At 39.9% G+C, this 26,761-nt stretch overlaps 1 protein-coding gene across 1 annotated transcript in view; it reads left to right on the top strand.

Annotated features, from left to right (window-relative positions):
• The window catches only part of LRP1 (LDL receptor protein 1), a 1,167,923-nt gene that overhangs the window by 371,555 nt on the left and 769,607 nt on the right, over positions 1-26,761 (top strand). The window contains exons 13-16 of the mRNA XM_071663699.1: positions 2,165-2,342; positions 13,669-13,792; positions 17,149-17,484; positions 21,734-21,926. Of these exons, the coding sequence (XP_071519800.1) occupies positions 2,165-2,342; positions 13,669-13,792; positions 17,149-17,484; positions 21,734-21,926 (831 nt within the window). The remainder of the gene's footprint in view (positions 1-2,164; positions 2,343-13,668; positions 13,793-17,148; positions 17,485-21,733; positions 21,927-26,761) is intronic.

Here is a 26,761-nt window from a genome sequence, read left to right on the forward strand (position 1 = left end):
ATGCAGCATTTATGGATCTGGAGAAGGCATATGATAAGAGTTGATAGAGATGCTCTGTGGAAGGTATTAAGAATATATGGTGTGGGAGGCAAGTTGATAGAAGCAGTGAAAAGTTTTTATCGAGGATGTAAGGCATGTGTACGTGAAGGAAGAGAGGAAAGTGATTGGTTCTCAGTGAATGTAGGTTTGCAGCAGGGGTGTGTGATGTCTCCCTGGTTGTTTAATTTGTTTATGGATGGGGCTGTTAGGTAGGTGAATGCAAGAGTTTTGGAAAGAGGGGCAAGTATGCAGTCTGTCGTGAATGAAAGAGCTTGGGAAGTGAGTCATTTGTTGTTCGCTGAAATACAGCGCTGGTGACTGATTCGTGTGAGAAACTGCAGAAGCTGGTGACTGAGTTTGGTAAGGTGTGTGAAAGAAGAAAGTTGAGAGTAAATGTGAGTAAGAGCAAGGTTATTAGGTACAGTAGGGTTGAGGGTCAAGTCATTTGGGAGGTAAGTATGAATGGAGAAAAACTGGAGGAAGTAAAGTGTTTTAGATATCTGGGAGTGGATTTGGCAGTGGATGGAACCATGGAAGCGGAAGTGAATCATAGGGTAGGGGAGGGGGCGAAAATTCTGGGAGCGTTGAAGAATGTGTGGAAGTCGAGAACATTATTTCGGAAAGCAAAAATGGGTATGTTTGAAGGAATAGTGGTTCCAACAATGTTGTATGGTTGTGAGGCATGGGCTATGGATAGAGTTGTGCGCAGGAGGGTGGATGTGCTGGAAATGAGATGTTTGAGGGCAATATGTGGTGTGAGGTGGTTTGATCGAGTAAGTAATGTAAGGGTAAGAGAGATATGTGGTAATAAAAAGAGTGTGGTTGAGAGAGCAGAAGAGGGTGCTTTGAAATGGTTTGGTCACATGGAGAGAATGAGTGAGGAAAGGTTGACCAAGAGGATATATGTGTCAGAGGTGGATGGAACAAGGAGAAGTGGGAGACCAAATTGGAGGTGGAAAGATGGAGTGAAAAAGATTTTGAGTGATCGGGGCCTGAGCATGCGGGAGGGTGAAAGGCGTGCAAGGAATAGAGTGAATTGGAACGATATGGTATACTGGGGTCGACGTGCTGTCAGTTGATTGAACCAGGGCATTTGAAGCGTCTGGGGTAAACCATGGAAAGTTCTGTTGGGCCTGGATGTGGAAAGGGAGCTGTGGTTTTGGTGCATTATTAGATGACAGCTAGAGACTGAGTGTGAATGAATGGGGCTTTTGTTGTCTTTTCCTAGTGCTACCTCGCACACATGAGGGGGGAGGGGGTTGTTATTCCATGTGTGGCGAGGTGGCGATGCGAATGAATAAAGGCAGACAGTATGAGTTATGTACATGTGTTTATATGTATATGTCTGTGTGTGTATATATACGTATACATTGAGATGTATAGGTATGTATTTTTGCATGTGTGGACGTGTATGTATATACCTGTGTATGTGGGTGGGTTGGGCCATTCTTCCATCTGTTTCCTTGTGCTAACTCGCTAACGCGGGAGACAGCGACAAAACAAAATAATAATAATAATAAAAAATAAACAAGTTCCTAGAGGTGCCATTTAATGGGTAGTCTTCTGTACCCTCAGATAAAGGAGCCAAATGACTTTTCTACTCTGTACTGCTCTTTTCCTTGTCTCTCATTCCATGTCACCAAGCTTACCCAAGACAGCTCACCCATGAGCACAGGATTTTTCATGGTAGCCCATACTAACTTAGCACCAATATTTGGATATCTTTTGGCATATTTGGTGTGTAAAGTGTAGGCAGATGAGGCGTATTGTAGGTGTTTAGAGGTTTGACAAAGTTAAGAGAACAAGGAATGATGAGATAAATAGGAAGGATTTAAGTGTGTTAGTAGGCTGATGGATAGAATATTACACTTGTAGGTGTGTTGGAGGATGAGAATGTGAATAGAAAGTAAAAATAAAGTAAAAGATATGTGGAAAGTATAGGAGAAACATTTTTGGTGGAAAGCCTAGCAGGAGGATGTTCCATTGCAGGGATATCTGGATGCATTAATATTTTCAATTATGCACATCATATGTAGTATGTTTTATATTTGTAGTGCAATATGTAAGCATCAGGCCTTCTTTATCTATGTATATCATGTTTATATATTTTATATCTGTGTTACAGCACGTAAGCATCAAGCCTTCTTGATTTATGCCAAGGGTCGACCAGGGATGATAAAAGGTGTAGCATTAGATGAGGTTGGATCATCAGAGGTCATGGTGCCAATCACATCACTCACTCGTCCCACTACCCTTGATTATGATGTTCGCACACAGTTTATATACTATGCTGATATTCAAAGGTACCAATGAATTCAGTTTTGTAGAATAACATACAGTAGATCTCCAGTTTTGTAAAATAACTTGCAGTAGATATCTAACTCTTCCAATAATTGATTATCTATTATCACCTAGTTTCTATTTCATTAAGGAGTTTATTTATACAAGTAGTCACTAGCTTATACATACACTTGAATACACTGCAGTGGATAAAGAAATGTTTAGTAAACTATTCACAGCACATATTAAACCAAAACTGGAATATGCTTTTCAAAATCTCATTACCACATTTAAAGAAACATAGATTTTATTGAAAGTTCAGAGAATGACAACTAAGATGGGACCTGAATTGAGGAAGCTGAACTACAGTGAGAGATTGAAGGCTATCATGGAGGAGAAAAGCGTTAGGGATGATCTTATCACAACCTTCAAGTTTCTGAATTATTTGGATGGTTTCTAAAACAAACACTTCTTCATGAGATGTAATGATAGTGGAGCCAAAAGCCATAACAGAAATGTATGTAAGAAGGTGCTATAAAGGCCATGAAGAATTCCTGTTCTTGTGTAAATGTAGTGAATATCTTGAATAAACTGATCAGTGAAACTAAATGCAGGCATTGTTCTTGACAGTAAAGAAAGTTCAACAGATAGAGCCCCACAGGTGAAGAACTCTCTTCCTTTCTGTACAAATAGGTAATAACAAAAACATCATAGAACAGATTTGAGACTGCTTTGCAGAGAGATCTCTTATAATGAAACAGAAGCACTCTTGAGGAATGTCTGTTAAGCAAAAAAATCTGTTGAATGGGGTCATTATAACATGGATGCCTATTGGGGTGCGTTTGTGGAAGTGTCAATTCTTACAGTAGTGATTTCAATAGATTGGCTTCCCTGATAAAGAGTAATGACCCAGCAGTTTGTAATTATGGTGTCTTATATATGGAACTAAGACATTATGAATATGAATACTAGATGAAACTAGATTTGATGAATATATGCCAGTTTGGCAGAGCTTTCTGTGTTGTTGACCATTACTGCCATGCTCCCTTAGATGGTTCTGGGAAGATGGACCAGGCTGTAGTCCAGTTTCCTGCAAAGATTTATGTTTCTTCACAAAGAAAGTGCAGCGGCAGTATTGTAACCAGTGACACAAGGATGTGCTGCTGCTGTGATTAGGGCTCAGAATTGGGAAAAGTTTTGAATTTCATTGCCTCAAGAGGATACTGTAGTTTTCTGGAGTATCCAAGTCTCACCCATCTTCTTGTGGTGACCATATTATTACACCCTTAGGAGTAGGCATTGCCCAACCCCTTCAGGGAAATAGTAGCTGTAGTTTCTTTTTAAGTATGCGGGGGTTTTTAGTGTTTTGGACAATTTGGGAGCCTTGTTGCCTTTTGGAAACACTTGGCTGGAGTTGCCCTCTGCCAAGGGTGAGGCACAAAAGGCTAAGAAGCAGCACTGGATTGGAAACACTTGGCTGGAGTTGCCCTCTTCCAAGGGTGAGGCACAAAAGGCTAAGAAGCAGCACTAGCATCAACCAGTCATGCCTGTGAGTAAAAGGGAAAAACGATTAAGGGTGATGGCACTGAATGTAAATGGGATGACTGATGAGAGTAAAGGGAGGGAGCTTGTGGAGAAATTTAAAAGTTAGATTTTGGATGTGCTGGGGATTGGGGAAACCTATATCCTTAGGTGGGGTGTATTGAGTGAAAATGGAAATGATGAGTACAAGTTATGGGAGAGCATGGAGGGAGGAATGGTATGGATGGGAATGGATGAAAATTATAAGAGAAGCGGGAAAGGATGCTGTGCAATTGTAACGCCCTCCCAGAGTATGGGAGGGCGTTACAGCTCATGGATGGAATGGATCAAGAATAGTATGGGAGAAAGGAGAGACTAGTATTGTGAAGTATGCTTGGGTATATGTATATGCACCTGTGAATGTGAAGACCAAGCGAGATAAAGATGAAATGAAGCATTTCTGGAGAAATTTGAATGACTGTATAAATGGTTTTGAGATGGAGAGAAAGGTGGTTGTAATTGGTGATATGAATGGCATATGTTGAAATTGGCAAGATAATTAGTAGATGGGAGTGCCTGGAGTGAATGAGACTGGAAGTTATGTTGTGGATGTCTGTGCTGAGAGAGCTTTATTCCTTGCAAACACCTTTTTTTTTTTCTTAGCACAAGATGATCCATAGGTATACATGGATATGAAATGATGGAAGAAGAGCAAAAGAGTTCAATTGACCATGTTATTGTGGACAAAAGGTTGAGAAAGTCTGTGCCAGATATTAGAGTTGTGAGTATTTTTTGGAAACTCTGACCTTTCTGTGGTTCATTTTTAGAGTGAGGATTAGGGAGTAGTGGAGGTATGGTGTAAGGAAGAATAGAGAGGTAAAAGTGTTGGCAAGTGAGAAGGTATAACAGAAAAAATGCAAGGAGGATTATGAAAGGAGGATGCCTGGAAGTTGAGGTAAAGTGCAGTAAAGAATGTAGGGATGCAGTCATGTGTGAATGAGGTGTTAAAAAAGTTTAGGGAAAGACTGTGAAAGGTTGTAGGATTAGTAGGTGGATACAAGTTGTAAGACTTAGAAATGAAAAGGGAAATGTATGGTGAATGGATATAATTAGAAATGCTGTGGAAAAGAAGAAAAAGACATAAGGTAGATTGCTCAAAAGGAATGTACTAGTGGAAGTTCAGCAAAGGAGGAGGGAAGAATATAAGATGTGTAAGCAAAATGTAAAGATGCTGATAGAGGAAAGCAAAGAAAGAGTCTATGAAGATTTTAGAAGAAAGTTGATTGAAGAGCTTAGGGAAAATAAGAAATTGTACTGGAAGTAGGTGAAAAAGGAAAGAGGTGGATTTAAGAAGTAAGAAAAGCGAGTTGCTGACTCAAAAGGATAGAGTGAAAGGAAGATGGGAAGAGTGTTTTGAAGAGCTGATGGATGTGGGAGAAGGTGAGGCAGCAGTTGTTACATGCATGGGCATGGAGGATGGAAGAAAAAGGATACAAGTACAAATGTCTATAGCAAGAAGGGAGGTAAAAAGGACAGTAACGAGGTTGAAGGTTGGAAAGGCTCCTATAGTGGATTGTGGATTTGATTATGGCTGAAATGCTCAATTATGGAGGAGGAAATGTGATTAGAATGGATGCATTAAATAAGCAATTTAGCATGGGAACAGAGGATTGTCCCTGAGGATTGGATGAAAGCTGTTATTGTTCTTCTATTCAAAGGAAAAGGTGCTAAGGATTTATGTAGCACTCATAAGGGAATAATTCTGTTAAATTCACCAGGAAAAGTATGTGCAAGAGTGTTGATTGATAAAGTAATGTAAGTCGCTGAATGCAGAATAAGTGAGGAGCAAGGGGCTTTTGGGAATGGTAGGGATGTGTGGATCAGATCTTTGTGGTGAAAATGACTGGAAAAATACCTATCAAAAGGTGAAAAGTTATATGCAGCTTTTACGGATTTGGAGAAAGCATAAGACAGCCGAATGGAATGCTGTATGGGATGTGTGCAGGATATATCGGGTGAGGAGACAACTGTTGCATGGTTTAAAAGTCTTCTGCAGAGTAGCAAATGCATGTATAAGATTGGATGAAGAGTTGAGTGAAAGTTTTGGTATATGTTTATGTGAGAGGCAATGCTGTGTGATGTCACCATGGCTTTTTAACTTATTTATGGATGGAGTGATAAGGAAAAGGGGTGCAGACATGGAGTTTAGTAATGAAGTATGGTGGCTAGTGACAAGTCTGTTTGTGGATGATATTGTGTTGTTTGCTGAAGTGAAGAGGAGTTACAGAAGGTTGTAAGTTTGTGTTATGGTGTATGTAAGAATAGGCATTTGAAGGTAAATGTTAGTAAAAGTAAAGTAATGGTGTTTGAGAGGAAACATTGAAAAATGTTGATTGTGCAAAACCAGACACAGTGAAAGAAGAAAGTGTACTGAACCATGTTATTGATATAGAGGGAGAAAGACTTGAAGAGGCAAGAGAATTTAAGTATTTAGGAGCTATCTTGGGTTAGTTTTGTGTTATAGGAGGAGAGATAAGGGAGAGAGCAGTACAGGGTAGAAGAACCACTAGGTCCCTAAATAGAATAATGAAGGATAGTGATGTGACTATGGAAGTGAAGAAAGAATTAAGGGACAGCATATTCCTCCCAACCCTGACCTATGCAACTGAAACAAGGACGTGGAAATGAGTTATTTGAGAGGAGTATGTGATATGACTAGATAGAATGAAGAAAGAAATGAGGGGTGTATTAGGAATGTGGTGTGGCATGGAATGCAAAGGAAATAATTGTAGAGTGATAGAGTGGGTGAAATACAGTACTTTGAGATGGTTTCAGCATGTGGAAAGAATGCATGACTGGTAGTTTATAAGGAAAATGTACAGTAGTACAAAATATAGGGGTTGATGTGAGAGGATAACCACCAGCGACATGGGGAAATATAGTTGAAAAGTACTGGAGGGGGAGAAATGATGGAAGAATATATGGAATAGAGTATGTGAGGGAGGCATGTAAGGATAGGGATAAGTGGAGACTCTTTTGCCATAGCCACCCCCTTGATGGGAGTTCTTAGAGAGAACGGGCATCAAAGATATTGATAGATACATAGATAGAAGACACCAAGGGTTATCAGTGTATCCTTCTTGGTGAGAAGTATCTTCTTAAAGGGGGCATATTCCCTCAACACCTTCCCCTAAATTCCTGTCCATTACTCCATATGAGGATTATTTTCAGCAACATGCTTTAGGCCAGGGGTACTTGAACGGCAGGCTGCGGTCCAGATCTGGACTGTGATCCAGACCCCAACCTCTCCCCTCTCTGTATGGTAACCCACTTATAAGAAAGAAAAAATCTTCAGGGTGGTTTTCTTTTACAGTATGTCTGTAATTGATAGCATTTCATAAAATTATGTAATGTATTAACTTATGTAAAATAATGTTTCCAGTTATATTGAGAACCCACATCAGTCTGACATAGACTGCATTGCATGTTCTTATTTATTATATAAGCTATTTTGCATTAAGCCTTTTGTCTGGACATTTATCATGTAGGGGTCACAAATCAGAGTGGGAACTGACCATAAACAGCTCACAGCTGCTTGGGGTTTGGTAAACAAATATGAACTTGAAATGGATGATAATGGAAAAGGTGATTAAAGAAATATAATGGATTCATTAAAGAGAAACTAGAGGGTGGATATTTACATGACAGCTAGAGACTGAGTGTGAACGAATAGGGCCTTTGTTGTCTTTTCCTAGCACTACCTCACACACATGAGGGGGAAGGATGTTGTTATTCCATGTGTGGCGGGGTGGCGATGGGAATGAATAAAGGCAGACAGTATGAATTGTGTACATGGGTATATATGTATATGTCTGTGTGTGTATGTGTATGTATACGTTGAGATGTATAGGTGTGTATATGTTGGTGTGTGTGGACGTGTGTGTGTATGCATGTGTGTGTGGGTGGGTTGGGCCGTTCTTTCGTCTGTTTCCTTGCACTACCTCGCTGGCGCGGGAGACGGTGACGGGGCAAAGTGAATAAATAGATAAATATATATAGGGGAGAAAGAATACTTCCCATGTATTCCCTGCATGTCGTAGAGGGCGACTAAAAGGGAAGGGAGCGGGGGGCTGGAAATCCTCCCCTCTCATTTTTTTTTAAATTTTCCAAAAGAAGGAACAGAGAAGGGGGCCATATGAGGATATTCCCTCAAAGGCCCAGTCCTCTGTTCTTAACGCTACCTCGCTAATGCGGGAAATGGCGAATGGTATGAAAAAAAAAAATATATATATATATATATATATATATATATATATATATATATATATATATATATATATATATAGAGAGGGTGAGAAACTAGATGAAAGAGTAGAAGATGAAAACTGGCAAGGCGGCTGGTTTGATGGTATTGCTGTTGAATTTATCAAGGGGGTGACTGTGTTGTTGATTGGTTAGTAGGATATTCAGTGTATGTATGGATCATGAAGTGCCTGAGTATTGGTGGAATGCACGTATAGTGCCATTGTACAAACGCAAAGGGGATAAAGTTGAGTGTTCGAAATACAGAGGCATAGGTTTGTTGAGTATTCCTGAAAAATTGTATGGGAGGGTATTGATTGAGAGGGTGAAGGCATGTACAGAGCATAATATTGGGAAGGAGCATTGTGGTTTCAAAAGTTGTAGAGAATGTGTGGATCAGGTGTTTACTTTGAAGAATGTGTGTGAGGAATACTTAGAAATACAGTAGGGGAGAGGTTTTTATCAAGGGTGTAAGGCATGTGTACAAGTACGAAGAGAGGAGAATGATTGATTCCCAGTGAAGTTTCATCTGCAGCAGGGGTGTATGATATCCCCATGGTTTTTTAATTTGTTTATGGATGGGGTGGTTAGGGAGGTAAATGCAAGAGTTTTGGAGAGACAGACAAGTATGCAGTCTGTTAGTGGATGAAAGCACCAGGGAAGTGAGTCAATTGTTGTTCGCCGATGATACAGCACTGGTGGCTGATGCAAATGAGAAACTGCAGAAGTTGGTGACTGAGTTTGGAAAAGTGTATGAAAGGAGAAAGTTGAGAGTGAATGTGAATAAGAGCAAGGTTATTAGGTACAACAGATTTGAGGAAAAGTTAGTTGGGATGTGAGTTTGAATGGAGGAAAATTGGGGGAAGTGAAGTGTTTAGATATCGGAGAGTAGACTTGGCAGTGAATGGAACCATGGAAGTGGAAGTGAGTCACAGGATGGGGGAGGGGGCAAAGGTTCTGGGAGTGGTGAAGAATGTGTTTGAAGGAATAGTACTTTCAACAGTGTTATATGGTTGCGAGGCATGGCCTATATATAGGTTTGTACGGTGGAGGGTGGATGTGTTGGAAATGATGGTGGTTTGATCGAGTAGGTAATTAAAGGGTAAGAGAGATGTGTGGTAATAAAAAGAGTGTGGTTGAGAGAGCAGAAGAGAGTGTGTTGAAATGATTTGGACGTATGGAGAGAATGAGTGAGGAAAGGTAGACAAAGAAGATATGTGTCAGAGTGGAGGGATGAAGAAGTGGGAGACCAATTGGAGGTGGAAGGATGGAGTGAAAAAGATTTTGAGTGTTTGGGGCCTGAACATACAGGAGGTTGAAAGGTGTGCGAGGAATAGAGTGAATTGGAACGATGTGGTACACTGGGGTCGATGTGCTATCAGTGGATTGAACCAGGGCATGTGAAGCGTCTGGGGTAAACCATGGAAAGTTTTGTGGTGTCTGGATGTGGAAAGGGAGCTGTTGTTTTGGTGCATTACACATGAAAGGTAGAGACTGAGTGTGAACAAATGTGGCCTTTGTTGTCTTTTCTTAGCGCTACCTTGCACGCTTGCACAGGGTGGGTGATGGGAATGGATGAAGGCAGCAAGTATGAATATGTACATGTGTACATATGTATATGTCTGTGTTTGTATGTGTATGTATACATTGAAATGTATAGGTGTGTATATGTGCCTGTGTGGGCATTTAGTATATACATGTGTATGAGGGTGGGTTGGGCCATTCTTTATTTATTTATTCATTTATCTATTTATTTATTCGTTTATATATATAATTTATTGATTTACTTTGTTGCTGTCTCCCGCATTAGTGAGGTAACACAAGGAAACAGACAAAAGAATGGCCCAATCCACCCACATACATATGTATATACATACACATCCACACACGCAAATATACATACCTATACATCTCAACGTATACATATATATATATACACACACAGACATATACATATATACACATGTACATAATTCATACTGTCTGCCTTTATTCATTCCCAACGCAACCCCACCACATTATGAAATAACAACCCCCTCCCCCCACATGTGCGTGAGGTAGCGCTAGGAAAAGACAACAAAGGCCACATTCATTCACACTCAGTCTCTAGCTGTCATGTATAATGCACTGAAACCACAGCTCCCTTTCCACATCCAGGCCCCACAGAACTTTCCATGGTTTACCCCAGACACTTCACATGCCCTGGTTCAATCCATTGACAGCACATCGACCCCGGTATACCACATCGTTCCAATTCACTCTGTTCCTTGCACGCCTTTCACCCTCCTGCATGTTCAGGCCCCGATCACTCAAAATCTTTTTCACTCCATCTTTCCACCTCCAATTTGGTCTCCCACTTCTCCTCGTTCCCTCCACCTCTGACACATATATCCTCTTTGTCAATCTTTCCTCACTCATTTTCTCCATGTGACCAAACCATTTCAAAACACCCTCTTCTGCTCTTTCAACCACACTCTTTTTATTACCACACATCTCTCTTACCCTATTATTACTTACTCAATCAAACCACCTCACACCACATATTGTCCTCAAACATCTCATTTCCAGCCCATCCACCCTCCTCCGCACAACTCTATCTATAGCCCACGCCTCGCAACCATATAACATTGTTCGAACCACTATTCCTTCAAACATACCCATTTTTGCTTTCCGAGATAATATTCTTGACTTCTACATATTCTTCAGTGCTCCCAGAACTTTCGTCCCCTCCCCCACCCTACAATTCACTTCCGCTTCCATGGTTCCATCCGCTGCCAAATCCATTCCCAGATATCTAAAACACTTCACTTCCTCCAGTTTTTCTCCATTCAAGAGATGAGAGATGAAAGCAAAACTAAGGAAAAGGGGTGCAGAGATGGATTGTGGCAGTGAGATATGGTGGCTAGTGGCAAGCCTGTTTGCAGATGATACTATGTTGTCTGTGAAGAGTGAAGAGGTGTTGAAGAAGGTTGTAAGTATGTTTTATGATATGGGTAAGTACAGGAGATTGAAGGTAAATGCAGATATAAGTAAGTAATGATGTTGAAAGGAAATGGAGTGAAAGTATAGATTTTGTAAAACTATATAGAGTGAAAGAAGAATGTACTAAATTGTGCTGTGGATATGGGGGTAAAAGACTGGAAGAAGTGAGGGGAAATTATGTATCTGGGAGCTCTCTGAGGTAAATGTGGTGATATGGAAGGAGAGATAAGGGAGAGAGCAGTATAATGTAGAAGAGTCATTGGGCCCTTTAATAGAATAATGAAGGGTAGAGGTGTAAGTTTAGAAGGGAAGAGATGATTAAGTTACAGCATAGCCCTCCCAACCCTGACCTATGCAGCCAAAACATGGGCATGAAATGAGACACAGAGGTCGAGAGGTCAAGAATCCAGGCTGTGGAAATGAGCTAATTGAGAAGATTATGTGGTATGACTAGATGGAATGAAGAAAGAAATGAAAGGGTGTATGAGAGGTGTGGAATGGCAAGGAATGCAAAAGGAATGAATTGTGATAGAATGGGTGAAATGTAATACTTTAGGTGGTTTGGGCATGTGGAAAGAAAGCAAGAATGGGAGTTTACAAGGAGAGTGTTTGATAGTACAATTAAAGGTGTTAGTGTGAGTGGAAGACCACCTGTGACATGGGCAAAGAGGGTGGAGGAATACTGGAGGGAGAAAAACAGGATGAATGCATTGAATGGTGAATGTAAGGGAGGCACGTATAGACAGGGATAAGCAGAGATATAAATGGATAGACAATCCATATGATAAAGGGAAAGTAGAATTTTTGGATTTAGCATGTAAATTCAATAACGAATTATTAGGCCATTTTTTTTTTTACAACCCACATTGAATTTTAGCCTACAAGAGTAACTGTAGAACACCATGTATTATATATAAAATGGGATAATGACTTTAACACCAAGCCTCTCATTACTCAATCCCTGTAATTTATATCCAATATTTGATCCCAGAAATAATGGGAAATCTATTTTAGATTTTTCTAGAAAATGAATGTTTGTTGCATGCAAAGTATTGGTATTCCCTGAAGTGGGTAGTAGTGATCATCATCTAGATTATTTACTATTCGAAGGACCAGTTGATTGAAATCCCATTTGCTCCAGAGGTAAATGGAAAATAGATGAAAAGTGCTGGTCTCAGTGGGTAAAAGTGAATTCTGTGTTATTTACCAATAAACTTAATTTAAAGTGTAATATGAGATGCTTTTAAGATATTTTAGTGATACAATTACAAAAAATAGTACAAATGCACAGAGGGTTGTCTATTTCCTAAACTTTGCAGCTCCATAGTGGCATGGGGAATAATCATTAAATAGAACCAAAGGAAGACAAGATAATTTTATGAAGATTTTACACTGTTGAATATTTATGGAAATATAAAAGACCTACGGCAGCTCTGGAACAGGTGGTCAGAAGAACAAAGAAAATCAGTGGCATGACTTTTACTGAGAAATGATTTCACAGACCCTGTTTGACAAAGAAAACCTTTTGATAGTATTCAGGCAATTTTCCACTCACCTCCCAAGTCACCTTCACCCACATGATATAGCAAACATAATGGCTGATTATTATGGTAGCATTTTAGAACAAAGAATGAATTTTGATAATGAGCAAGGCCTGCTAAAAGAAATTTCTCCTTACCTTCTGAACAAGAGGTGATGATTGTAATATTAAAGTTAGCATTTAAGTACTCCAAAAATCATTAGTAACCTTGGTAAGACTTGCACTTGAATAATTCAGGTTTGCACCATGAGGTGCAAGAACCTTTTTGTATATGCACTATCCTTTCCATTAATGCTCATCCTTCACATTATGCTGGATCACTGTATGTGTTTTTGCTGCTCTATTAGGAACCTACATTTACCAGTTCCTCTTTTTATGTAGTCATAATTCGCTACTATGTATGAGTGTGCTGTAGAAAGTTTGCCAAAACTTCTGTGAGGGTTGGCAGATGAAGTAGGTGTGGGCCCTGGGTGGAGTGTGCCATGTTCTTGCCACTGGGTCAGTCTTGCAGCTACAAATATTGTGTGTGGATCTATGCTGCTTGTGCATTTTGGATATACCTTCTGTTGTGAGTTTCCTGCAACCCTTCATGTTTGTGTTTGTTTATATGGCATTCAAACATCCAGCAACAACACCTACACTAGAACCAAGAGTTCTGGGATAGAAGTTCTGTCTGCATATTTTGTTTAGTGTTGATTTATTTTTAGTGGCAATGATATCCCAAATTTACTGAATGGCATTTCTTATCTGTTAATATTTGTATTAATTCCTAATGTACTAATATCATGAAAATCTATTTAAAACACAATTTTGATATTATATTTCATGGTTGCACACATTCCATTTTCTTATTATGTTTATTGGTTCGCCATATGCAGTTTGCCCTTTATATGAGGTTTTTACAGAATGTAACCCCCACAGAAAGTGAGGATGGGTATATTTGTTTATGCAGTGGACGGATGCATCCTTAGATTTCAAATTTTTAAAAAAAATTTCTTTTCCAGATTTGTGATAGAGCGGCAGAGCTTAGACGGGACAAAGAAAGAGGCAGTTGTAAACTCAGCATTGTCAAATGTTGAGGGTCTAGCCGTTGATTGGATGGGGCGCAACATCTACTGGACTGATGAGGTATGTCTTTTAGCCTCAGTATATTTCCATAAATTTTTCAAAAATTAAATTAATGTTAATTGCTGCTGTTGTACCATTTGAAAGATTATTTTATGATATTTGGAGCGATCAGTGCCTGAACATACAGGAGGGTGAGAGGTATGCAAGGAAAAGTGTGAGTTGGAAAGATGTGGTATACTAGGGTCGCCGTGCATAGGAACGCACACCTTCATAGAACATACAAACCTTCATACTATTCGCCATTTCCTGCATTAGCGAGGTAGCGCGCTAAGAACAGAGAGAGCTGAGCCTTTGAGGGAATATCATCACTTGGCCCCCTTCTCTGTTCCTTCTTTTGGAAAATTATAAACGATATATATATATATATATATATATATATATATATATATATATATATATATATATATTTTTTTTTTTTTTTTCATACTATTCGCCATTTCCCGCGATAGCGAGGTAGCGTTAAGAACAGAGGACTGGGCCTTTGAGGGAATATCCTCACCTGGCCCCCCTCTCTGTTCCTTCTTTTGGAAAATTAAAAAAAAAAAAAAACGAGAGGGGAGGATTTCCAGCCCCCCGCTCCCTTCCCTTTTAGTCGCCTTCTACGACACGCAGGGAATACGTGGGAAGTATTCTTTCTCCCCTATCCCCAGGGATAATATATATATATATATATATTTTTTTTTTTTTTTTTTTTTTTATACTTTGTCGCTGTCTCCCGCGTTTGCGAGGTAGCGCAAGGAAACAGACGAAAGAAATGGCCCAACCCCCCCCCCATACACATGTATATACATACGTCCACACACGCAAATATACATACCTACACAGCTTTCCATGGTTTACCCCAGACGCCTCACACGCCCTGATTCAATCCACTGACAGCACGTCAACCCCGGTATACCACATCGCTCCAATTCACCCTATTCCTTGCCCTCCTTTCACCCTCCTGCATGTTCAGGCCCCGATCACACAAAATCTTTTTCACTCCATCTTTCCACCTCCAATTTGGTCTCCCTCTTCTCCTCGTTCCCTCCACCTCCGACACATATATCCTCTTGGTCAATCTTTCCTCACTCATTCTCTCCATGTGCCCAAACCACTTCTAAACACCCTCTTCTGCTCTCTCAACCACGCTCTTTTTATTTCCACACATCTCTCTTACCCTTACGTTACTCACTCGATCAAACCACCTCACACCACACATTGTCCTCAAACATCTCATTTCCAGCACATCCATCCTCCTGCGCACAACTCTATCCATAGCCCACGCCTCGCAACCATACAACATTGTTGGAACCACTATTCCTTCAAACATACCCATTTTTGCTTTCCGAGACAATGTTCTCGACTTCCACACATTCTTCAAGGCCCCCAGAATTTTCGCCCCCTCCCCCACCCTATGATCCACTTCCGCTTCCATGGTTCCATCCGCTGCCAGATCCACTCCCAGATATCTAAAACACTTCACTTCCTCCAGTTTTTCTCCATTCAAACTCACCTCCCAATTGACTTGACCCTCAACCCTACTGTACCTAATAACCTTGCTCTTATTCACATTTACTCTTAACTTTCTTCTTCCACACACTTTACCAAACTCAGTCACCAGCTTCTGCAGTTTCTCACATGAATCAGCCACCAGCGCTGTATCATCAGCGAACAACAACTGACTCACTTCCCAAGCTCTCTCATCCCCAACAGACTTCATACTTGCCCCTCTTTCCAAAACTCTTGCATTTACCTCCCTAACAACCCCATCCATAAACAAATTGAACAACCATGGAGACATCACACACCCCTGCCGCAAACCTACATTCACTGAGAACCAATCACTTTCCTCTCTTCCTACACGTACACATGCCTTACATCCTCGATAAAAACTTTTCACTGCTTCTAACAACTTTCCTCCCACACCATATATTCTTAATACCTTCCACAGAGCATCTCTATCAACTCTATCATATGCCTTCTCCAGATCCATAAATGCTACATACAAATCCATTTGCTTTTCTAAGTATTTCTCACATACATTCTTCAAAGCAAACACCTGATCCACACATCCTCTACCACTTCTGAAACCACACTGCTCTTCCCCAATCTGATGCTCTGTACATGCCTTCACCCTCTCAATCAATACCCTCCCATATAATTTACCAGGAATACTCAACAGACTTATACCTTTGTAATTTGAGCACTCACTCTTATCCCCTTTGCCTTTGTACAATGGCACTATGCACGCATTCCGCGCATAGTGCCATTGTACACACATATATATATATATATATTTTATTTATTTTGCTTTGTCGCTGTCTCCCGTGTTTGCGAGGTAGCGCAAGGAAACAGACGAAAGAAATGGCCCAATCCACCCCCATACACATGTATATACATACACGTCCACACACGCAAATATACACACCTATACATCTCAATGTACACATATATATACACACACAGACACATACATATATACCCATGCACACATTTCACACTGTCTGACTTTATTCATTCCCATTGCCACCTCGCCACACATGGAATACCATCCTACTCCCCCCTCATGTGTGCGAGGTAGCTCTAGGAAAAGACAACAAAGGCCCCATTCGTTCACACTCAGTTCCAGCTGTCATGCAATAATGCCAGAAACCACAGCTCCCTTTCCACATCCAGGCCCCACACAACTTTCCATGGTTTACCTCAGACACTTCACATACCCTGATTCAATCCACTGACAGCACATCAACCCCATCGCTCCCAGAACCTTCATCCCCTCCCCCACCGTGTGACTCACTTCTGCTTCCATGGTTCCATTTGCTGTTAAGTCCTCTCTCATATATCTAAAACACTTCACTTCCTCCTATTTTTCTACATTCAAACTTACATCTCAACTAACTTGTCCCTCAATCCTGCTGAATCTAATAACCTTGCTCGTATTAACATTTATTATCAACTTTCTCCTTTCACACACTTTTCCATTTTTCATTTTCAGCCCTCAGCTTCCACCCCTTTTACAACATTCAGGGAATGCATGGGAAGTAGTCTTTCTCCCCTATCCCCAGGGATATATATATATTCCTTATATTTGACCAGTTTTCCTGCATAATGGTTAAAGCCCTTCAAGAGTAATGGTTATCAGGCTGATATTGACTCATGATATATATCCCATGGTGAGATTTTAAGTGCCTTCATGAGGATATAGTAACTGATATTCATTGTTCTTGGTAAAATGCTCAACATTATGCTGCCTTTAGTGTGAAGGTTGATATCCTGTAATGAAGTTTCAGGCAAATCAGTTTTAATAGGAACAGCAATCATGCTGACAGTGTCTTATCTATAGGAGTAGATCTTTCATAATGTTTTCTTTTCAGGGTGTGTCATCCATATTTGTTTGCTCTATGGAGAGCCCAGACAAACGAAAGATGCTCCTTCATGGTAACCTGACTAATGCAAGGGCAATAGTTTTGAATCCTGCTGAAGGCTACATGTACTGGACTGTATGGCATTTTACTACATGGGAAGTTATGGTTGGTGATGGTTTGATCGAGCGAGCATGGATGGATGGAACACACAGAGAATCTTTTGTTAAGAGCGATCTTCAGTGGCCTAATGGATTAACAATTGACTTTGTGGAACGCCATCTTTACTGGTGTGATGGTTTCCATGATAAGATTGAAAGAATAGGTCTTGATGGCACTAACCGAGAAGTAAGTTGTAGTTTGTGTTAATGTGTTTTTGCCAAAATATATGTTGTAGTTCCACATATTTTTACTGATACTTAGTCGGTATATGTAACTGCATGTTATAGCATGGTTAGGGAATTTTGCTCTTGTGGGGTCCCATCTCTTAAACATTTTTTACTATCATACATTATGTATCTGTTTTTTTCCATTTGATAGATGAGGCATAGAACATCTCCTATGGTCAATTTGACAAGCTAGTTTGCATCACTTATGCAGAATAGACCTTGAAGATTTTGCAAAAAGTCCATCTTTAAACAGACAGCAGATAAGCACCTTTGCACTTACTTATCTCAGTATCTATCTGTAGAATGCCTTAGTCACTGTATTTCCACAGCTCTAATAACAATACTCAGAGTCTTGTCATTTGCTAGCAATATTTTCTAGTTTAGATGCATGAAAGGCATGCTCAGCTGCTAAACTTAAGAGCAAGGCTATCAAAGTGTGGCTATAATTTTTATTGTATTCTACTAAAGAAGCCAGTTGTGAAATCTTATGATATTTCACACCCATGGCTAATACTGTATTTAGGTTTGTCATTTATTGGAATAAAGTCTCCTACTGTTAACATTAGACTTTTTACATCACTTTTGGTTAATACCTCGTGTATAATTTTTTACCCTTTCATTCTGTATTCTTTCTGTAAAGTTGATTGCCCCATGTGCAAAAACAGTTAAAATTCCCAGAAATTTCTTTCCTTGCTGAATATCTCTATATTATGTATTATTGAAGAAGATACCCAAACAAGAAGTATTCCTCCTTCTATATTGATGTAGGAGGGTGTACTGTGTACCTTGGGTGGTGGCACAGATCCTCCTTGTTAATATAAGTACATGATGATTATTGGCATTTTATTAGTGTGATTCCATTCTGCAAGCACATAGCAGCATTACACACTTTATGTTTTTTACCAGGCGTGATTTCACACTTCCCGTAAGTATTGTTTATTTTTTTCATGTATTTTTACATTTATTTGTATCTTTGCGTATTGGGAAGAAAGATTCATTCCATGAATTCCCTGTGTGTCATAGAAGACAACATAAAGGATGGAAATCAGGAAAAGAAGCCAGGCAAAGAGTGCTCCTCTACCCTCAAAGGCTTAGGCTGGGGTATCTGAATGTGTATGGATGTAACAAAGATGAGGAGAAGGTAGTGTTAGGTAGTATGTGTGAGGAGAAGAACCTGGATGTTCTGACTCAGAGTGAAACAGAGTTCAAGGGAAATGGGTCAGAATGGCTTGGAAATGTTTAGGGAGTAAAGTTGAGGGTTAGTGTGAAGATGAGAGCCAAGGAAGGGTAGCACTTCTGGTGAAGGATGAGTTGTAGGAGTGTGTGAGAGAGTGTAAGAAAGGGAATCCAAGACTGATGAAGTTTAGAAATAGAGGTGCATTATGGGAGATGGGTAATTGTTAGTACTTATGCACCTAGAACAAGGAGAAGGAAGAGTTGTGAGTATTTCAAGAGAGGGTGTGTGAGTGTGTCAACAATTTTGATGAGGGATTGGGTATTAGTCATGGGTGATTTGAGTGCAAGAGAGTTGATGTGGCAGTTGAGGGTACAATTGTAGGATATGGGGTGCCCAGTGTTGTGAATGAAAATGAACAGCTTTTCTAGTTGTATGCTGAAAAAAGGACTGTTGATTGGGAGTACCTGATTTAAAAGCAGGGACTTACATAAGCATAAGTGTACATAAGCATAAGTGGGTGAGAAAGGGAGGTGGTAAATGGGCATAATTGGATTATGTATTAGTTGATAGGCATGCAAAGGAGAAACTTGTGGTAGTGAATGTGCTGAGAGTGGCATTTGGTGGGGTGTCTGATCTTTGCTTGGTGGAGGTAAGGATGAAGGTTTGTAAAGGAAGTACAAAAAGAGGAAATTATATGGGTGAGAAGACAGTGGTGAAAGTGAGTGAGTGAGCCAGGAAAAGTGATATGTGAAGAGATAACAGGAGAGATTGAGTGTGGAATAGCAAAAGGTGAGATTAGATGAAGCTAGGGGAGTGGGTGAGGATTTTGCAGGAAATTTAATATTATTTACTATTCATTGATTTTTTGAATTACATAAAACTAAGCCTCCTCTGCACAGATCATTTTCCAGACCACTGAAGGGGAAAACTGAATGGTTCCGTTGTTTCTGGTTTTTATCTGTATGGGGACTGAAAGTTGCTGTTGTATTGTTTTTCTCCATAAGTGGAAAAATTGAAAGATGCTGTTTTAGGTATCCCATCTAACTTAGTCATGGAAAAATTGGAGTTAACTTGCCTCTAAAGTCAAAAGAGAGATCCTTTGGGATCCAATTCTTTTTGACAAATTGCCTGCAGTCATCATAAATGCCATAGGGTTCACAGAAGAGAAACATAAGAAGGCCTGGTAAATATTTAAGGATGCATAGATGAGAAGTATAAGAAGCCCGAGGATGAATATTTACCAAGTTTACTAGAGAAATTCTGTGGTGGCTGTGTGGGCTGGTGGACCATATTCTGAACACTGCCTGGGCTGAGGGGGTAAATAGCCCCCAAAAGCTATTCTAATGGTGCTCCATGGTACATTTAGGGGTATCTCATGTCCACATAAGTTATGGTAGCTCACTTGGTTCTACATGTCCTGTACATTTTATGTATTCTTTTCGTAGCTAGTGATAAGGGTTATTGTTGAATTTGCACATAAGGGTCACCCCTTGCTCTATATCCCTATCTCCTCCATACCCTATCTTCTATTTCTTGCTGGGGGCCTTCCACATCAACTTTATAGCACAATATTATGGCTATAGAAGTTATGTTGGCTTAAACTTTTGAGCATATATTTCTCTTTGAATGGAGAAAAACTGGAGAAAGTAAAGTGTTTTAGATATCTGGGAGTGGATCTGGCAGCGGATGGAACCATGGAAGCGGAAGTGGATCATAGGATGGGGGAGGTAGCGAAAATTCTGGGAGCCTTGAAGAATGTGTGGAAGTCGAGAACATTATCTCGGAAAGCAAAAATGGGTATGTTTGAAGGAATAGTGGTTCCAACAATGTTGTATGGTTGCGAGGCGTGGGCTATGGATAGAGTGGTGCGCAGGAGGATGGATGTGCTGGAAATGAGATGTTTGAGGACAATGTGTGGTGTGAGGTGGTTTGATCGAGTAAGTAACGTAAGGGTAAGAGAGATGTGTGGAAATAAAAAGAGCGTGGTTGAGAGAGCAGAAGAGGGTGTTTTGAAATGGTTTGGGCACATGGAGAGAATGAGTGAGGAAAGATTGACCAAGAGGATATATGTATCGGAGGTGGAGGGAACGAGGAGAAGAGGGAGACCAAATTGGAGGTGGAAAGATGGAGTGAAAAAGATTTTGTGTGATCGGGGCCTGAACATGCAGGAGGGTGAAAGGAGGGCAAGGAATAGAGTGAATTGGAGCGATGTGGTATACCGGGGTTGACATGCTGTCAGTGGATTGAATCAGGGCATGTGAAGCGTCTGGGGTAAACCATGGAAAGCTGTGTAGGTATGTATATTTGCGTGTGTGGACGTATGTATATACATGTGTATGGGGGTGGGTTGGGCCATTTCTTTTGTCTGTTTCCTTGCGCTACCTCGCAAACGCGGGAGACAGCGACAAAGCAAAAAAAAAAAAAAAAAAAATTTCTCTTTTACATGTATTCATTTCATTCGATAATGGGAAACAGAAAATTTGAAAACCTTGTTTTTTGTCCACATCATGGGCACTTATTATGAGAGGGTTAAAGCAGTTTAGAAGTGATTTTGAATTTGCTAAGTAATTAGGTTAACCATGGGTTGTACATATCTGATTTTTCAGGTGCACTTCATGTGGAGAAAACAATACATTAATGAGCAAATAAACAGTAATGTATTTCTTTTTGCATGACCCCATGGGTACTGATGTCTTTGCTTGTGATCAAGTACTTTTCTAGTTTTTTGATACAATACTTTCTGAGTTTGTTAGAGTTATTTTTGTAGCCAGAAAGATGTCTGTTTTTTAGGAAATTCATCTGTGACTTATTGTTGAACCTTTCTGCACTTATTACACATAGCTATTCTAGTGCCAGAGACTAGGGGGTAGTGGCTTGAACATATACAGTATTTTACTTACATTGTCCAAGAGAGGACAGTAATTGTTGTTATGTATTCTATTTTGCTTCCGGTGATGCTGCAAGGTGATGTTTTACTTACATTGTCCAAATGAAGACTGTAATTGTTGTTATGTATTCTAATTTGTTACAGGTGATGCTGAGAGGTGATGTTTTAAATCATCCATATGGGTTAGCCTACTATAACAACTTCATCTACTGGTCAGAGTTCCAGGATGGTACAATAAAGCGTGTAAATCTTGATAACCGGGACTCTATAGAAGAACTGCGTGTGGAAAATCCCTATATCTTTGATTTGAAGATTTTCTCAAACAGCAGTCAAACTGGTACGTTCATTTGATATTTTTCAGTAGATGTGTCTGTACACATACTTGAAAAAATGGAAATTTTATTTGTTGCACTTCATCATATCTCCAACTTAAGTTCCCTGCATATACTTTTAATTTGATATCCTTTTTCTCACATTTCCAATTTTCCTGTTGAACTTAATACTGTATGAATCAGTGGTAATTTCAATTCACTTTTGATGTCAGCTAATCTTCTTATGTTCAGGCTTTTTTGCAATTTTTGATATTTATTGGCATGATTTCTCAGAGAATGTGTGTTATCACCCAAATTGCAGTGTTTCTCTTGGTGAAATATTAGGTGTAAACGACGGCTAGCTTGAGTAGTTAAGCTGTGCTTTTGTCTTACTGCACTGGTTTCTTTGGTATGATTTTGAAAAGTACATCATGATAGGAGATTTAGACTTTTAAACTTTATTGTGTGGTGAATTATTGTGAATCAACCCAGAAAACATTACATTATAATGAAAAGCTTTTACCTCCTATATAAAATTCTGTGGATTAAGGGAAATGAAAATCCCATGCTCTTTGGAAATAATAGGCAAAATTTTAGTGTATTCATTATTAAGTGTGATAGACCCAAGGAAGATAAGGAAAAAAGCAAGAAAACAGTTAGAAGGCAAAAATCCTCAGACATTAGATGAGATAGGAAAACAAACCACCACTGCCTGCACAATGCAGAGGTCAGGAATGTTAGGTGATGGTAATGTTAGACTGAAAGTAGTGTTTACAGAGGATGGCGAATTAGTAGTAAACAGTGAATTATATGAATATGTTTATACAATGGTAACATACATGCATACCACTAATCATACACTGAAAATCCTCATTAACCAGTCAACCACATATCACTCATTTTATTAAGATATTCAACAGCAGGATCATCCACTCCAACCACCTTGCCATCTTTAACCTTATGCACAGCTTTTACCACCTATTTTCTTCACCATATCACTTGTTACGACTCTTACTTTACATATGTCACCCACCCAGATGCTCTACATTTCCCACCCTATCATCAAATGCATTTAACAATCTTTCAAATACTTACTCCATCTTTCACCTCATCACTGCCTGTTATCACTTCCCAAACTGCCTGTTATCACTTCCCCATTTGGTCATATCATTGTGTTCCCATTTGATATTTTATTTTTCTCTCATCATTAACCTCCATCCAAAACATATTTTTCTCTCAATAGTTTGCTGATACTTGCTCATTTGCACTCTTTTTCAGCCCTTGCACTATTCTCGTGACCTTTTGCTCCATTATGCACCTGACAAAAAAGTACCCTTACCTTTTTAGTCATATAATATGACACAACAGAGCATGGATTCTTACAAGTGCCCTTGAGTTGTTCCTCATATTGGTAGTTCAGCTTTCCTTATATGGTTGCAATTCCTGTTGCATTTTGTAATACAGTTTGAATTGTATATTAGTGGCATGTATATTATAAAATTTTTAGAATTAGTAGTTGAATGCAATTTCATGAGATATAGGAATGAAAAGGACAATGCATGGTGGATGGAAGAGATTAGAAATACTGTGGAAGAGAAGAAAAAGGCATGTGGTAGATTGCTTGAAAGGACTGTACCAGTAGAAGTTCAGCAAAGGAGGATATAAGAATATAAGATGTGTAAGGTGAATGTTAAGAAGCAGATGGAGGAAAGCAGAAAAAGAATAGATGAATATTTTGGAAGAAAGTTGAGTGGGAAAATAAAAAATCAAACTAGAAGGAGGTGAAAAAGGAAAGAGGTGCACATAAGAGTGGAAATGTTAATGTGAAAAGTAAGGAAGGGGAGTAGCTGAATCAAAAGGAGGAAGTGAAAGGAAGATAGAAAGAGTATTGTTACATGCATGGGTATGGAGGATGGAAGGAAGGGGATAAAAGTACAAGGGTCTGTAGCAAAAAGGGAGGTAAGAAGGGCAGTAATGAGGCTGAAGGTAGGAAGGCACCTGAAGTGGATGGGATTACAGGTGAAATACTGAAGGATGGGGTAGAAAATGTAATAAAGTGGATGCATCTGATATGTAATTTAGCATGGAAACAGACGGTTTTGCCTAAGGATCGAATGAAAGCTATTATAGTTCCTTTATTCAAAGAAAAAGGTGTTAAGGATGTATGTAGCAATTATAGTGGGATAAGTCTGTTAAGCATGCCAGGACAAGTGTATGCAAGAATGTTGATTGAGAAAGTGATTGAAGTGATTGAATACAGAATAAGTGAGTAGCAAGGGTATTTTAGGAAAGGTAGGGGATGTATGGATGAGATTTTTGTGGTAAAGATAACTTTCAAAAAGTATTTAATGAAAGATAAGAAGTTGTATGCAGATTATTTGTGTCTGGAAGAGGCATATGAGAGTTGAGTGGAAAGCTTTATGGGGTGAGTAAAGGATATATAGAGTAGGGAGAGAAAATTGTTGGATGGTTTGAAAGCCTTTTATAGAGGAACAAATGCTTGTGTAAGAGTGGAAGGGTGTGAGACAGGGCTGTGTGATGTCACCTTAATCCCATGCATTCCCTGCATGTCGTAGAAGGCGACTAAAAGGGGAGGGAGTGGGGGGCTGGAAATCATTCCCTCCTGTATTTTAATTATCCAAGAGAAGGAACAGAGAAGGGGGCCAAGTGAGGATATTCCCTCTAAGGCTCAGTCCTCTGTTCTTGGTACTACCTTGCTAATGTAGGAAATGGGAAATATGTATGAAAAACAATTGGAGGTAGAGGGATGGAGTGGAAAAGATTTTGTGAGATCGGGGCCTGAACATTCAGGAAGGTGAGAGACGTGCAAGGAATAGAGTGAATTGGAATGATGTGATATACTGGGGTTGACGTGCTATCAGTGGACTGAACCAGGATATGTGAAGCATCTTGGGTAAACCATAGAAAGGTCTGTGGGGCATGGATGTGGAAAGGGAGCTGTGGTTTTGGTGCATTACACATGATAGCTAGAGACTAAGTGTGAACAAATTTGGCCTTTTTAGTCCTTTCCTGGTGCTCCCAGAACCTTCGCCCCCTCCCCAACCCTGTCACTCACTTCTGCTTCCATGGTTCTATCTGCTGCTAAGTCCACTCCCAGATATCTAAAGCACTTACCTCCCAATTAACTTGTCCCTCAACCTTACTGAACTTAATAAGCTTGCTCTTATTCACATTTACCCTCAACTCTCTTCTGTCACACACTTTACCAAACACTTTACCAAAATTTACCTCCTATATATATATATATATATATATATATATATATATATATATAGATATATATAGATGTTCTGGAAGGAGGTAAATAAAGTGCGTAAGACAAGGGAGCAAATGGGAACTTCAATGAAGGGCGCAAATGGGGAGGTGATAACAAGTAGTGGTGATGTGAGAAGGAGATGGAGTGAGTATTTTGAAGGTTTGTTGAATGTGTTTGATGATAGAGTGGCAGATATAGGGTGTTTTGGTCGAGGTGGTGTGCAAAGTGAGAGGGTTAGGGAAAATGATTTGGTAAACAGAGAAGAGGTACTGAAAGCTTTGCGGAAGATGAAAGCCGGCAAGGCAGCAGGTTTGGATGGTATTGCAGTGGAATTTATTAAAAAAGGGGGTGACTGTATTGTTGACTGGTTGGTAAGGTTATTTAATGTATGTATGACTCATGGTGAGGTGCCTGAGGATTGGCGGAATGCGTGCATAGTGCCATTGTACAAAGGCAAAGGGGATAAGCGTGAGTGCTCAAATTACAGAGGTATAAGTTTGTTGAGTATTCCTGGTAAATTATATGGGAGGGTATTGATTGAGAGGGTGAAGGCATGTACAGAGCATGAGATTGGGGAAGAGCAGTGTGGTTTCAGAAGTGGTAGAGGATGTGTGGATCAGGTGTTTGCTTTGAAGAATGTATGTGAGAAATACTTAGAAAAGCAAATGGATTTGTATGTAGCATTTATGGATCTGGAGAAGGCATATGATAGAGTTGATAGAGATGCTCTGTGGAAGGTATTAAGAATATATGGTGTAGGAGGAAAGTTGTTAGAAGCAGTGAAAAGTTTTTATCGAGGATGTAAGGCATGTGTACGTGTAGGAAGAGAGGAAAGTGATTGGTTCTCAGTGAATGTAGGTTTGCGGCAGGGGTGTGTGATGTCTCCATGGTTGTTTAATTTGTTTATGGCTGGGGTTGTTAGGGAGGTAAATGCAAGAGTTTTGGAAAGAGGGGCAAGTATGAAGTCTGTTGGGGATGAGAGAGCTTGGGAAGTGAGTCAGTTGTTGTTCGCTGATGATACAGCGCTGGTGGCTGATTCATGTGAGAAACTGCAGAAGCTGGTGACTGAGTTTGGTAAAGTGTGTGGAAGAAGAAAGTTAAGAGTAAATGTGAATAAGAGCAAGGTTATTAGGTACAGTAGGGTTGAGGGTCAAGTCAATTGGGAGGTGAGTTTGAATGGAGAAAAACTGGAGGAAGTAAAGTGTTTTAGATATCTGGGAGTGGATCTGGCAGCGGATGGAACCATGGAAGCGGAAGTGGATCATAGGGTGGGGGAGGGGGCGAAAATTCTGGGGGCCTTGAAGAATGTGTGGAAGTCGAGAACATTATCTCGGAAAGCAAAAATGGGTATGTTTGAAGGAATAGTGGTTCCAACAATGTTGTATGGTTGCGAGGCGTGGGCTATGGATAGAGTTGTGCGCAGGAGGATGGATGTGCTGGAAATGAGATGTTTGAGGACAATGTGTGGTGTGAGGTGGTTTGATCGAGTGAGTAACGTAAGGGTAAGAGAGATGTGTGGAAATAAAAAGAGCTTGGTTGAGAGAGCAGAAGAGGGTGTTTTGAAGTGGTTTGGGCACATGGAGA

This window comes from Panulirus ornatus, chromosome 1, assembly GCF_036320965.1.
Source record: "Panulirus ornatus isolate Po-2019 chromosome 1, ASM3632096v1, whole genome shotgun sequence".
Taxonomy (NCBI): domain Eukaryota; kingdom Metazoa; phylum Arthropoda; class Malacostraca; order Decapoda; family Palinuridae; genus Panulirus; species Panulirus ornatus.